General features: G+C 41.3%; 1 protein-coding gene across 2 annotated transcripts in view; it reads right to left on the bottom strand.

Moving 5' to 3' along the window:
* Window positions 1-517: 517 nt before the first annotated feature.
* PDE7B (phosphodiesterase 7B) overlaps window positions 518-15,188 on the bottom strand; it is a 269,758-nt gene continuing 255,087 nt past the window's right edge. For both annotated transcript variants that reach the window (XM_006084443.3, XM_006084444.3), the window contains 4 exons: window positions 13,904-14,048; window positions 11,843-11,939; window positions 8,392-8,472; window positions 518-4,181 (listed from right to left, as the gene is read on the bottom strand). In XM_006084443.3, the coding sequence (XP_006084505.1) occupies window positions 3,946-4,181; window positions 8,392-8,472; window positions 11,843-11,939; window positions 13,904-14,048 (559 nt within the window). In that variant the 3' untranslated portion in view covers window positions 518-3,945. The remainder of the gene's footprint in view (window positions 4,182-8,391; window positions 8,473-11,842; window positions 11,940-13,903; window positions 14,049-15,188) is intronic.

The raw sequence follows: 15,188 nt of genomic DNA on the forward strand, positions 1-15,188 counted from the left end.
TAATGGACATGGGTTATAAGGAGACTAGGGCATTTCTGGGAAACAAGGGTTGTGTTTTGTTCTCCTCTATTTCTAGATAAATGTGGGACACTCAGTCATCCCGCCTGAACTGTTCTATTTACTTGGTGGCTTCCAATCCTGATACGCAAGACCATATTTTGAACATGTAATTTTTTGAATTGAGTCTGTTACTTTTTCCCAACGTAAAACATTGGATTCCATTCTCTCTCATATATGAGTTTTACAAATGTGGATTAGAAAAATATCAGGGTTCAGGGGAAAGGTAGAGCTGAATGGTGGCCCTGTTTCCCTAACTTGGGATGAACTGGCTGGTGATGCCTTTAAGGACATGGCTATTTCTGCAACCCCCTGTGGAGGAGTCTCATGGCCCATATCTGCATCTGTGCTCTTTTTCTTGAATGTTTCCTCTACTTAGCACGGGGTCCTTTTTGTTGAATCCAATTGGATAGCTGGTAACATGTTACTTGGTGAGAATCAGGATATTAGCATGTTGTTATATTTTTAAGAAATTATCTTTATTTTGATTGTTTATCTAGACATGCCAATGGATATTTAGGCCACATTTTGAGCAAAAACTCACAAGGTGTTTTTTGTTTTTTCCCCCCAAAACTTACTTGTGTACACAAAACAACACAATTTTAAGGGTTTGCTTAAAAGAACAAAGCGTAAGAAATACAGTGAGATACAAGCTCATAACCAATTTTCAAATCAATGAGCATATCTGATTCTACATGAGAAAAGGTTACAAAACAGGTCTGCATTTTAGGAAGCACTATATAAGGACAGTGTTGCAGGATGCGCTCTGAGTCCCCTTACGGGAAGCCTTAAGCACTAGAAACTGGGATCTTGACTCAGCCTCGCAGGGGCTATGGGTGGGTCAGGGTTTCATGAACAAGGTTCTAACTATTCACAGAGGCTGTTACAAGGAAAAGCAGGCTTTGCCTACCAGGCCTGGCAGTGTTATATATTCTCTTTCTCTCTTTTAATTTGATTTCAACTTTACCTTGCTTACTAGAAATAGCCCTTTGACCCTTTCTTCTCAAGCAATGAAAGAATTAAAGGCAAGTCAGCTGTCGGTGGCCCATGGAACAGAAGAAGAATGTGAAGACAAGGTCCATGGATGATCTGCAGCTGTGTCTTGACTAGTAACTGGACTCTTTCCACTGAAATATTGCAAGAGAGCTACTGGTAGGCAAGAAAAAAAATGTTTTCACATTCTCTTGTTTTGCCTAAAAATAAAGAACTCAAGAAATCTCCAGATGACTGAACGGAGGCCACAAATGCCACAAATGTATCATGTCTCATTTTACTTCTGATTTTTATTGCACCAGTAGCTGCTTCATAGGCTTAACCCCTGGATATTTGGTAGTTTTCTCTGTGACTTTTTCTTTAAGACCCAATTGTAGCATAAATACTTTGGCCCTATAAAGTTGGAACTAGTAAAAAAGCCCCCAATATTATTTATTTAAGTTACAATATAAATATAATTTAAACAAAGTCCATTTCCTAAAGTCAAGGTAGAGCTAAAATAGCCTTTTCTTTCTAATCTCTATTGTCCGCAATAACTGCTGTCCTTGCTTTGATCTCATGGACATTAAAAATAGACGACTCAAAAGCCCTTTCTGCATCATCAAACCAACATAAGTGAGGTTTGGGGAGCAGGAATACATTCAACATCTTCCCTTTTGGGGCCCTACCAAGCTGAGAGCTTCCGAGTATTACAGCACTAAAGAATCCTCTGTCAGTTCATAGTTATTACAGAAAAAAAATAAAGTTAGTGTTAAGTTTCCACAACTTCCCTTCTTACCCCTACCAACTATTTCAACTTATCAAATCCATTCATTTCATGAGTTTTCCACGCTTTCTTTACTACCATCTGACAATCTCTCCATATTTAATAAAACTATGACCAACGTTCCCAAATCTTCCTAAACCTTAACTCCGCAAGCCTTCGTCTCTCTGCAGGAACTTCTTACAGTCCCGTCAAGTTTCCAACATTTCATCTGTGTGTTAGGAGAAATGAAAGCCGCACGTAGGAAATGAGAGTTAACTGGCGTTCTATTGTGAAACAGCTGGATAGCGGCAGACACTATCATAAAGTCACCTGCCACCACCACCCCATTTAAGGTAAAGAGAAAGGGCAGTGCTGATTTTCACCTAACATTAGTGATGCTGGGGCTTCTAAACAGAAGGTTCAATGCACAAAGCTTAGCCGACTAAAGAAGACTGTCACAAGCTGATTTTCAGCCAAGTGTTTGCAGAAGAAAAATGGCCACAAAATTCCCAGCTGATTCTGCTAGTGACAGCCATGATTCAGCATAATGCCTGCCAGGAAGGTAAATTCTGTGAGAAAATGGAAATATGTTCTCTACTTAAATAACGTCACCCATCTTCAGCTAAACAGGTGGGTAGCTATTCACATGAAATTATGGAAAAAGAAAAATCCAGTTACGATGAACACCAAAGAAGTGCACGCCAACCATTAACCAAAGGTGCTTTGGTACTACAGTCATGGACGGGAGGGTGGGAGGGGGGCAGGGGATTCCCTGACGCTTAGGTGACAGGGCCATAGAGACTCCTGAGACCTGCCATGTCTCCTGCAAGGCTGACCCACTGCCATGTTCCATGACAAGAGTCACATAAACACAAGCTCATCAGCGGGCTTGGGGGACAGAATGTGCAACATCGCTGCGTTGAAAAGTGACTTCAGGCTTGCCGAAGGGTCTTGTGAATCTGAGGAAATGATGCTTGGTGCCACAGATCAAACGCTGTGGTCTCAAGTGGAATGCACGTGAAGTTTCCAGAATCTTTCCTCCAAGACTTTATTGGGTTTGATTTGTGACCTTAGCTGGGATGCAGGAAGATGGGGATGGGAAGGCAGTTCAGAAGGACATCTGTGAGGACTGAAGTTGGGCAGCTTTCAGAAGATGAAAGATGTTTAAAGTTAAGGCCTTTATCTGCAAACAATAGTATATTAATAAACTCTATACCATATTTACAAATGCATTCTCTTGTATTAAAACTAACAGGATTCTGTTCACAGTGCCATTGTTTATACAGGTAGCAATCCCATAATACTCATGTATCTTGGCATGGGAATCAGTAGCGCTTGGTATTTACAGAAAATGTACATGTGGTGAATATAAACATGTCATTGAAACTGAGTTATTGATAAAAGATAGATTGGCTAATGGTGCAAAGGAATGAACTGTACAGCACCTTCCCCTCGGATCGGATAGGAAACGTGGATTCTTAAATTGAGAAGATGCCAAATCTCTGACCCAAAGTGGCATAAAGTCAGTAACAAAACAATGAACCCCCTGTTCAAGTTTGGGTCTTAGTCCAAAGTTTTAGATCCATTGTCTAGTGCATAAAATATAAAAGTTAAAAAGATTTATTATTATTTGATAATAATAATTATTATTAAAATAGAAGGTCCTTTCTCTCATGCTCTCATCTGTGCTCTTGCACTTAAGACCAATATCCTTGGAGTTCCAAATATGCTGGTGTTTTTGTCATGCAGATCAGCAGTCAGATGGCAAATGCTAAAATGCTCTGGACTTAGGAACTGCTGCCTGTCACAGTGTGACCCAGGGCCGTGGGGACATGGCAGTAGCACCTCTTTCTTTCTCCCAGTCTTCTCCGTGTGGGGCAGGCCTGCCCCTGGACTCGACTCCCATGTTACTGAATGGAGTTGCTCATTTCGGCAGCTAATGCTGAGGTGATGAATGGCTTCTGTACACTTGGAAGAAGGAGGGGAGGCAGGTGAGTGGGAGCAAGGTGGCATTCCAAAGAGCCCCAGGATGAAACCCAGAGAGTGGCTGGGTTAATGGTCAAGAACCCCTAGAACTCCCCTCTCAGGAGGTCTCTGCTCAAGGCGGTTCTCATTCTCTGTGTGCAGAGCAGGGGGCAGGCTGGCGGGCACTAGGGGGCGATGCCTTCAGTCACAGTCTGCTCCTCATTCTCAGTCCCGTGGTCTGTGTGGTCTGGGCTGCCACCAGCACAGCCACCACCACTGCTTCTGTGTTGCTTGGGCAGCAGGCTCTTCCACTGGGCTTTGTTGTGCGCAAGATGGCTTAGCATGTTCTCAGACAGGGCGCTGTTTCCGGTGAAACGGGCCCATTCCTGGAAGAGTGGCTCCACGATGTAGGTCATGAAACCTGAAACAGGCAAGGCCAAACGCATCACCACAAGGGCAGTAAAACATACTCCTTCCTCCCTCACAGACACGACCGGGCCCACTATGTATTCGGCCCAGGGATATGGAGGCAAAGTGAATGTGGTTCCTACCCGCAGCCAAGGAGCATGAGCTGTGTCTTCCTAGGCATGGCATGTAACCGCTCTGTGCCTCAGTTTCCTCATTTGTAAAAAGGAGTTAAGAAGGGTACCGACCCCACAGGGTTGTTATGACAATGAAATGGCTTAACACATGTCAAATGCTTAGAAAACTCCTGGCACATAGTAAACACTCAGTAAATATTGGTTATTATTCCTCACAGAGGGAGAAAGACATAAACAAACAAGTGGAAGGAAGTCTGTGCTAGAACTAAGGAGGATGGGTGGGGAGGCAGGAAAGGGAAAATGAAATCAGCAAGGGGCACATCACTGATTTAGGCCATCTGAAGAATTCATACATTAGCCTGTAGAATCTTTTTTAAGGATTATCCTTTCATAGTTTTGTCTTACTTTCAATTATGTTAAACAACTAACAGTAGGTAAATAAAAGTTCATCTTCAATACAGATTTTTACGTACATAAAAGTCTCGGTTTAATTAGGTAAGACTGTTTGATATTAGACTTCTATTTTTGCATGCCTGTTCTCTTAATTATTTTAGACTTGTTGCTTTCTAATCATATTTCACTCTTAATGTGTGTTTCATATTAAACATGATTTATGAAAGTAAAGATAACTTTCAGTCTAGGCAGGAATTATTAGAATGATCACAAACATACATATTTAGGTTTTATTGTTATTTCCTTGAAATGCAGGTGTGGGGAGAAAAGGCAAGTGTTTTTCAGCAAAATAATCTTCCACCAACTCATCCTGTGTGTGTACAAGCATGTGAATTATGAGGCTTGATTTGATTATCTTTTCATTGGACAAAGAGTAGATCCTTGGCCTTTGAGGATGCTATACAGATGGGAGGAGGCTGTAGCAATGCAGAATGTTACTGTACATTTCTGCATTATCTCATCTTAGGTGAAATATAATTTAAATATTATGAGATCATCTTAGATAACCCAAACCGAGGAGGAAAGTTAAGCCAGTGACTTTATGTCTGTATTTTAATAAGGTTATGTAGGGAGTGAGCAAGTAAGGATTTCATTCTTGAGTTTTCTTGCTTCCTATTCTTGAATTTTCTTCACCTCCTTCACAGTCTCCATATCTAGTTTCTAATATCTTTCATCTCAACAAAGATTAGATATCTAAAAAGATAGTTTGCAAAACGATAACGTTTTAGATGTAAATATTTATCAAGTTTACCTTAAATATAAAAACATTACGAATCCAACATTTTAAAATCCAATACTTAAAAATCAACTCATTTTCTTCCTGAAGGTACTCCAGAATTACACCTCTGTGTTTCCACTTGTCCTGTATAAAGACCTCTTACAGTAGATAGGAAAGCCATTTTAAAGTCTGAACGACAGACTGTTTTTCAGATGAGGGCAGGCTTTCATTTCAAACGCATGACCAGACTTGGGAACCTCCCTCTGCTATGCAAACGAACTTTGCCAGGATATTGTCCTCCTGAAGGGGTGGGAAGGGGGAAAGGAGAGATGGCGGCCTTAGAGAAAACAAGGATTGAAGGAAAGCCTCTTCTCATCTTTCTACACTTGTCACCAATCAGAGATTCTTTCAATTCAATATCTTCTTTTCAAAAGGTAGAGTTTGATGGAAAGAGGAGAGCAGGGGTGGGGTGGGTGGGGTGGGGAGATAGGAAGTCCCAGTTCCACTTGGGTGAATATGAATGACTTAAACAGAAAATCAGATCTAAACCTGGGATGACACTCAGGAAATTCCCATGTGGATTGCAACCGGGGAAAAGAGAGCGGACATTTTCAGTCCCAGGGGAACCAAGACAGAGGAAATTGCTGCATTACTTAGGACCCCCTGGGACAACCTTTGTCTGGGACGCTGAGGCCTGCAGCCCCCATTGGACTCTATTTATTTGTTTGGATTTTTCCAGTTCAGTCTGATCTAGCTCTACACACCACACCTCCCAAGCCTGAACCTACACAGCTGGGAGATGGGAAACAGAGACAAAGATATATGACTAAGGATTGTTTTATAATCACCTTCTTTTTCTCTTTATTATTGGTGTGCTGGTGTAGCATCCAGGGGATGTTCCTAGTCACTTAGTCCCCATCCCATTTTAAAAACAGGTATCTATGGTAACCACATTTTCCTGAGCTGAAAATCAGGACGTATGATCTGACAAAATAAATGTGTTCTCATGACAACAGGATAGAATCTCTGAAATCAGCTTCATCGTGAAAATCCAGGTTGTGTGCTTAACAATGTGAATGTTTTTCTTTGGTGGTGCCAAGTGTCTTTAACAGGTGCCTGGCAAGTTTTTCTATCCAGAGCTTAACAAAGTGGGTCAGTGGATTAGGAGTTTGGTCAGGGTGTATTCCTTTTGAATCACATTTGCGGAACCTTGACTGGAGGGAGCTGGATCCAGGGAGGACAAGGTTGCATTTCTGTTAACACTGTTCCTCCTCCCCTCTCCCAGCAATTCTGTGGCTTCACCTGCCCCGGATTCTTCCTGGGTTCAATTTTTAATAAAACCCCCTTTCCCTTTTTCGGGTAGGAATCACTTTAATTGTAAAAACAACGGAACAATATTAAGGAAAAAAAGGACAACCAATAATCTCATAATTCCAACATATCTATCTTAATGTTTGTAGATTCCATTCGATTCTTTGTAACTAGGTTATTTTTGTTCCTATGTCCTTAGGATTACTTCATCATATTTTATGGGACTGAGGATTTGATTTGACCTTCAGCGATCATAAGTGTATCATTTAAGAAATATTTTTATTGTTGACAGTATTACAGATGTCCCCTATTTTCCCCCCTTTACCCTCCTCTGCCAAGCCCTTATCCACCCCCACCCCCCACCAGGCTTTCACCACACTATTGTCTGTGTCTATACATATAGGGCTATACATATAAGTATAAGTTCTTTGGTTGATCTCTTCTCAACTGTAAGCATATCATATTGCTCTGGTTTTCTCAATTTTAAGCTTATCTTTTTCCGGTGCCCCTTTCCCTCCCAGTGTCAGGGCATTAAGCTTTGAGGCTTTGAGGTCTGCAAATTTGTGAATGCACTAAGCTGTCTGAGGCCTGTGGAAACTGGTGAAAAACATGAACTGGTACATGTCAGGGCCATTGCTTATAGGTAAAACTAGAGGCCCGATGCACGAAATTCATGCAAGGGGTTTGGCCCTCACAGCCGAGGTGGCTGCCTTGGCCCTCGCAGCAGCCCCGGCTTTGTCCAGAAGGGTGTCTGGTCTAATTAGCATATAATGCTTTTATTATTATAGACGTTAAAGTTCTGAGTGGTTTTAATTGGAGGGAATTGTAAGGAAAAGAAAAACATGTTTTATAATATGTAGATGGAATTAATTGGTAGAGTGTTTAAGGAGTGATGGAAATTCTTACTGGGTCAAAAATATTTCCCCCCCTAAGGTGCCTAAAATTTCCAGTTTGCTTTGCTTAACAATCTTATATATAACTTTTAAAAGTAATAATTATTTTAGATTCATTAACATCACAGTTTAACAGTTCAGTGCAATGGACACTTGAGAGTGTGGGCTTAAGAGAGTGAGACTGAAGGTAAGTTTTGAAGGAGAGCAGAGAAGCACAGAAACCCTGGCCACAAGGCATAGCATGGCTGGCAGGGCCCGGATGGATCTGGGCCTGGGCTCTGGAGGTTGAATGCTGGGGACGAGTCACAGTTATCCACATTGGGATGGTCCTGAAGGCCGATTCTGCTGGCTTCCCACCCTTTAAGTCCTAAAGAGAAAGTGAACTAATCTGGTCTTCAGCAGCAAATAGTTGATTCTTATTACGTTCCTTCTACTCTATTTGGTTTTGATTTAATTCTGAAATATGAAGTTAATAAAGGTTAGTTAATGAAGTTAATAAAGGTTAGTTAAGGGTTTATCATAAAGCCTTTACCCAAGTTTCCCAGTAGATTAGTCATGATTACGGTGTTTATTCGGACTCAGTCATTCACGGGGGCATTGATTAAAGCTCTCGTTTGGGCCTTTCACACACTGTGTGTAGATCGTCTTTTCTTTGTGTTTCTTGGCAGAGGTGCCGAAAATATTCCTTTAAAATTAAAATTGAATTCAACTCACCAATTTGTATGCTAGGGATGGAATCTTTCTGTTGGTTACAGAGAGGACTGATTTCCAGTTCAAATTTCTGTTCAAGGTCACCTAAGAAGAAAGAAGAAACACGTTGGTAATCTAGTAATCTAGAACTTACGCAAATGAGTGTTGATAGTTTTATCAGCCTATTTGGAAAAAGTGATTCTGTGAATTACTGTTCTCTGCCTTGTTATCCTTAGGAAGCCTTTTGCTTCCATTTGCCCTGTCTTGCTCTGGTAGCTTCTGTGAAAATTTAAAATATCAGAGTATAATAGGCTTGTTGTAAATAGCTGTGCTCTGGGACAAAAATAAACTTTCGAACAAGCTCTATGAAAACAAGGACACGACGGACACGACTAACCTGAAATGCAAGTTCTGGCTTTAAGTTACAGGCTAAGGAAACAGATTTTATGCTTCTCCCCCACCTTTCACTCTTCCTGACCCTCGTCTGGTTTCACCTGAAAAACCAGAAATGATAAGTAGGTAGGAAATGGAGGCCAGGAACCAGGAGGTCTCATTTGAAGAGCATCTCAGTGTGCAGCTACAAAATTTATCAGAAATAAGGGTCTGATATCTTTCATTCTCATTCCTTAGACTTTTACCTAATATAACTGAAGGTTTAAAAAAGTATAAAGGTCAGAATGATAGTTCTTTTTAATCCCTATGTCAGCTAGAAAACCAAAGGAGAAAGGCTTCATGCAAAGCTTTATCAAAATACTTTTATTGGTTCTTCCTGAGGGTGAAAAATTGTGGGTAATTGTTGCATTGGGAAAAACAATCTGGTTAAGTAGTAGATAAGCTGGTCCTCAGAGATTAGCTGGGTTTACAGGTATGAACGTGCCCCTCCAAACTAGAGGAGCTAAAAATACAACCTTTACATGTGCTTACTCAGTGTGCCAGGCACTGCCCTAAACATTTTACCTACGTAATTAACGTAATTATTTTACCTAATTAATTACTTACAATTAACTAATTATTTAAATCCTCATAACCACCTCATGATAATCCCATTTGACAGATAAAGAAATTGAGATGCAGGGAAAGGAAGTATGTTGACCGAGGTCACACTGTTAGTAAAGAGGGGAGCCTGGGTTCCAACCTAGGGAGTCAGGCTCCAGAGTGTCTGCACTTCACCACTGAGGCAGGACCTCAGAGATGCCACATTTCCTTCATTTTCTCTAAGACCGTAGCTGTGCCTCCCCTGGTGTCTGTGCCCTGGCGATTCTCAAGAATGATGTGAGGCAATCATTCTGGCTTAACCTGAGGAGCTCAGGGAAGCCGGATGACAATAGCCTTCTGAGGACAGGGCGTGCCACTGTTTAATACTGAATTCAATTCCCCTAAAGCCAATTCTACTGCTTACCTTCCTGTTTCTGTTAATAGTGGTTTTTCAACCAATCTTGACACTTTGGACGAATCGTCTTTGATTTTTCCCTTTCCTTCACCCTCCACATTGAGGCATCAAATCCTGTTTATTCTTCTCTTGCCTTTCCCCCACTCCTTTCACTCTGCCCAATTCTAATCTGGTTGATTGAGAAGACACTAATCTGTACTTCCAACAGGACAGTGATTCTACTTCCTTAAGGCATTAAGAGAAGGGGTAGAATCCTAACCCCCATTCTCAGAATTTAACACTGTTTTCCTAATTTCATCTTCCTTTCTCTCTGTCCTTTGCTCAACACCACGAGTTATTAAAGATACTTTGGATGGGACTATTAGCAGTCTGTGGAAGCCCAAATCCTAAACTGAAAGCCAGATAGGATTAATCAAAATGATAAAGAATTTTTAAAATATCAATTCAATATGGAGGATGTGTAGTTTGCTTTCTTTTCTTAAACTGGCTGAACTTCTGCTAGACCAACATGCAATTAAATAACAAGGACCCAATATGCCCTCTCTACCTTCTCTCTCTGCCAGGAGACATGCCAGAGCAAAGGGCATGGAAGCTCACCTTTACTGATCAGAGTAACAGATGTTCTAGGTTGTTCCTTTATGAGGCTGCGCGTGCATATACTCTGAGAACAACAACCAGTTTTTGGTAGAGATCTTACAGATTATTTTTCTTGGTTGGTCCTATTTACTCTGCACTTAGACAACAACTTTGATGCACCAACTGTGTGGACTTTACAATCTGTCCAGGTGACATGGTCCCCGAGGTGCTCATAGTCCAAATAAGGGTGCAAGCTAAGCAAAGGAAGGGGTTAAACTGCAATAAATGCCAACAGGAGCACATGACTGAGTCAAAACCAAGAGGGACAGAGTGGAATCTCTTCTCTTTTCCATTGTTTGATTTCCAAGAACGAAGAACCTAGCCCTCCTCTCACTATGCTATTCCAATATTTTCTATATCCCACAGTAAAGGAAGTATCATATCAAATCTGAAACCTCTCTGCTCCAATTTCATCCTATTTTCCTTTGTTTTTCCCTCAGTGGAGATTTTATATCGCGGGCAACTAGAACTGACCTTTTGATTTGTAACCACTTACACCCAACTGCAGTGAATGACAGACTGTGGGAGCCACGTGAGTACTTTTCCTCTGAGCTAAAGAGGCGGTGAGCAGAGCCTTTTGGCCCCACACAACCTAATCCATTCTGCTTTGTCTTCTGTCTTTGGGGCCATTACAATGTCACTGACACATCTTTAGATGGAGGCTTCTCCAAAAGGCTCACTGTAGCTACTTGACCTCCCCCAGAGCTGGTATGTGGGACACTTCAGGCTTTATTTGTTCTCAGCCTCTCGCACCTGATCCCGTCACTAACATCAGGGCCCTGTTGTGCCTGAACAAACATCCTGCGCACTGAAACCGGGCCAGGAGAAGCAAGACTGTGTGTAAAGGCTGATATCCCACCCGACGGCAAGATCCTGCTCAAATTCAGTGCCTTATTTCCGAATGAGTTCGATCTCTTAAACATTATACCCTAACTTGGGGCCATTTGACTTTTCATGTATCTATGTGAGAGGATGAAATTAATTCTTGGTCAGTGATGTTCTATTTCATTATTAGCTTTATTTGAGTGAGGGGAAGGAACACAAAAGGAGTGAAGGCCTTCTGTCAGAGTGGAAAACATTGACCGCAGACGGCATTTAGCTTTTAGACTGTGCTCAGCTCATTAAAATGAAGGTCAGGGTAAAAATCAAACTGTCCCTCACATTTTTATATCCACAGAGGGAAACCATTAAAAAAATATATATTCCGTTCTCACTCACTTTTATTGCACCTCATTACTACCTGTTTCTGTAATAAGTCAATGTTATTTATTTTGAAATTATTTCCAAAAAAGGAATGGATGGTTTGCAAGAGAGTTAGAGAAAGGTTAGGATAATAAGAGTTGATGAAAGAACAAATGTCATGATAGATTAGCCACTTCCTGTTTTATTAGGACAAATGCCTGAAAGGAGGAGGGGCCGTGAAAACGCAGCTGTAGGCTTGCAACTAACCTTGCCTGTAGAACTCTTCACAGACCCTTTCACTCCACTGCTTGCTCATCTCCCAGATTCTGCAGGGGTTGCAAATGTCAGCACACTTCAAGGCAATCTGAGAAGTGACAGGGCAGGCAGAGACTGTCAGAGAGCGATCTTTCAGCAGCAAATGCATCCCAAGCCCAAGGGGCTGTCCAACCCGCCAGAGTGCCTCGTGGTGCCAGGCCCATGTCCACACAGGGCCTCCCTGACGTGTCTCTTCAGGAAACAACACTTCTTCACCACACACAAACCCTTCATTCAGAATTCCCACTTTATAGCAGTGAGAAGGAGAGAAGAGCCACCGTCCAAGGACACGGAGCTTTCTGGAGGAGACTTGGGGTGTGCTGGCCAAGGAAAGCCAGGGCCTGGTTCCTTCTGCTGCCCCACCTCTCACAGGGAGGGAGGCCACTGGGGCCCCAGCCAGGCTCAAGTGAGATCATTTGGACCTCACTCTCACAGTGGCCAAAATGGCCAACCACGTACATCACTTAAATGATGTGTGTTTGCATTTATGTTCCCGTGTCTGTGTGTGTGAACAAGCTCAGACTGTCAGCCAGGGAGCTAGGTCATATCAAGCTAGGAGTGTTTTATTTGCAGAACTAAATCAAGGCCTCTTGGCTTGCCTCAAACTGGCCTGAATCTGGGATGTCACTTTCTCAGTGATGTTGATCCTAGGAGGATTACCTTGAATTCCCAGAGAAGTAGATTCTGTCCCTTACCACCAGCTGCAGAGAGACCACAGCCCAGATGGGCTCCTGTGGTATGTCTTGCCCACCAGCAAGGTCTGTTTGTTTTGACCCAGTTCCCTGGGATTATAGAGCTGCTAACAGTGCTGGGGTCTGGGAGAGCCTGGATTATATTAAATTGCAAATTTGGTTGCTTCTCTATTTCCTGGCTAATGGGGGCACCAGTACATGTTGGAGTAGGTAAGGGGCAGAAGTCCCCTCCAAATTCTGCCCTTTAGGGATTTATTTGTGTTAGCTAGCTTTCCCTTTGAAATGCAAGTGCTCAGGCCAAATCTTTCAGCTACTTACAACTTGGTTTGAGTCTCTAAAATCAGACCCTGGTTGATCTTTGTGGCACTCAGGGAAGAGAAGACTAATTTGGGAAGAGGAAGGAAGAAGATACAGGGCTGCAGGAGAGCATTTCCTGGGAAGGATGGGGCACTTTGAACAGCTAGGGGGCAGCATGGAGGCATGGAGCAGAAAAGACTGCACAGCTCAGTCTGCCCCCTGCAGCTCCATCTCCCTGGTTAAAGTTGGTCTATTCAGATGAGTCCAGGGTCCATCCATTCAGTCTTTTGTGCCAAAAGGAAGACAAAAGAAAATGGAAGATCAAGAAGGCGCTGGTTTGATACCAACTCAGAGTTCTACTTCTGGCGTCCACTCCTCTTTTTCTTATGTTGCAAGTGGCTTCTTGCCATAGAATGACACAGAAAGGGTTGGGTTTGATATGGTTTAATTAATTCAGTTGAAACAATTTAATTATTGGTGCCTAAAAATGTTAAGACTAGGTAAACACACACAGAGAGAAAATGTTTGAGCCTCAGATGAAAATATGACTTTAGGTAGTGATGACTTTAAGTAAAGCAGGGTTTGATTAAATAGGTTTTAGGTAAAGGAAGGTTACTTGCTTCTTAATTTTTTATTTGTACCATAGTTAACATAATATACTTTTGTGTTATAGAAACAGCCTTTTAAAACTGCACAGGTATCACAGTGGCCAATTTTACATCAAGCAACAAGATGTGGTAGATTCTTACTGTGTGCAACTGCCCAGAGGGGTGGCTACTTTGTGGTGAAGCAGTTACCAAACAAGGAAGAGTGAGATATTATCAACTTACTGACACGAAACCCAGATTTTGCTTGCTTGGAAACCACTTAAAAATTTCATGTGTCTCAAAGCTTTTCATAAAGTAGGTCACTGCTCTAACTTATACCATGGGAGATACTCCTTCTCAAATGTGCTAACATTATTGATTGTGTCCCTATGTGTTGTTACCCCAGCAAGAATAATGGCTTTGTTGTTGTTGTTTACCTGAAGCAGAAAGTGCCTGTCGTGTACATCCTCCAGTCTTAAGTCTTTATTTTGGAGGTGAGCTTTCAATCTGGTCAAAAATTCATTCTGCCTGTTGATGTCTGTTGCCAAGATCAAGGAGCCCAGTTGCTGTTCAATATCCTGTCTGCATCCACAAGAATGAAAGAGAAAACACACACAGAGAGAAAATCCTTTTGAGGAGGGTGATTGATTCTGTCATCAACAGGTGGCTTGCAATCTCATTCCTGCCTTTGATATTGTTTATTACACAAAGTTCCAGTCCCTCACAGAGCAAGAGTGAATTTCTCACCCACCATGGCTTCTGCCCTCAGACCAAGAACTGTAGAGAGTGATTGAAACCTCGGGTGAACAAAGTTGTGGTGGTTTTTACATTCCCACGGTTCCCATGGGTGGAAAAATTGAAAGCGAAGTAGAAATGTATGCTTTATGGAGGACAAAAAGACTCACAGAATCATAGGAGTTTGGGTTGTGCTTTTATAGAGTTGAAACAAGCTCAAATATTAAGATTTTAATGGGGAAAGAAGAGCATAATAACAGTAATAATAATGAAGACATAGTAGTGACTGATACTGTGGGATGGAAAGATTGATAAATGGAAAAAAACCCAGGTAGGCTGGAAAGAGATACTGGAACTTAAAAATGATAGTGGTTGATTAAGGCACCATTAAAAATCGATGGGCAAGCAATATATTAGTAAAAAATGGTATAGAGAAAATAAAACAGAAGTGTCAATTTGAGAGTTGTCATGCAACTCCTATAGTTTTAATATGAATTTTCTTGATTACTAATGAGGTAGGACATATTTTCATGTGTTTATCTGCCATTGATATTTCTTCTTTTGTGAAGTTTCTGTTATTCTATAGTGTTGTCTCCCTTTTGCTTGCTGATTCTGAGAGTTTTAAAATATTTTTTCAATAATAGTCATTTGGCAATTATGTGTTGCAAATATTTTCTTCCATAAAATGGCCTGTCTTTCTACTTTTTAAAAATGATGTCTTTTGGTAAAATGAAGTCTTAATTTTTAGTGTAGCTTAATCTATAAGTTTTTAAATTTATGGTTAAGCTAATTCTTTTCTGAACTTTCCTTAGTTTGTACAGTTAACCTTTACTTTTAAAAACAGAAAAATTATTTTAAAGCATTTACCCAAGGATAGAAGGAATAATCATGATGATGATGATGATAAATTTCATTATAAAGCCCTTTCACATATATTATTGCATACCAATGATTCTTTTAGCAAAAGCAAAGACATTCCACAAAGAA

The sequence above is a fragment of the Myotis lucifugus genome, unplaced genomic scaffold, assembly GCF_000147115.1.
Source record: "Myotis lucifugus unplaced genomic scaffold, Myoluc2.0 scaffold_11, whole genome shotgun sequence".
NCBI lineage: Eukaryota > Metazoa > Chordata > Mammalia > Chiroptera > Vespertilionidae > Myotis > Myotis lucifugus.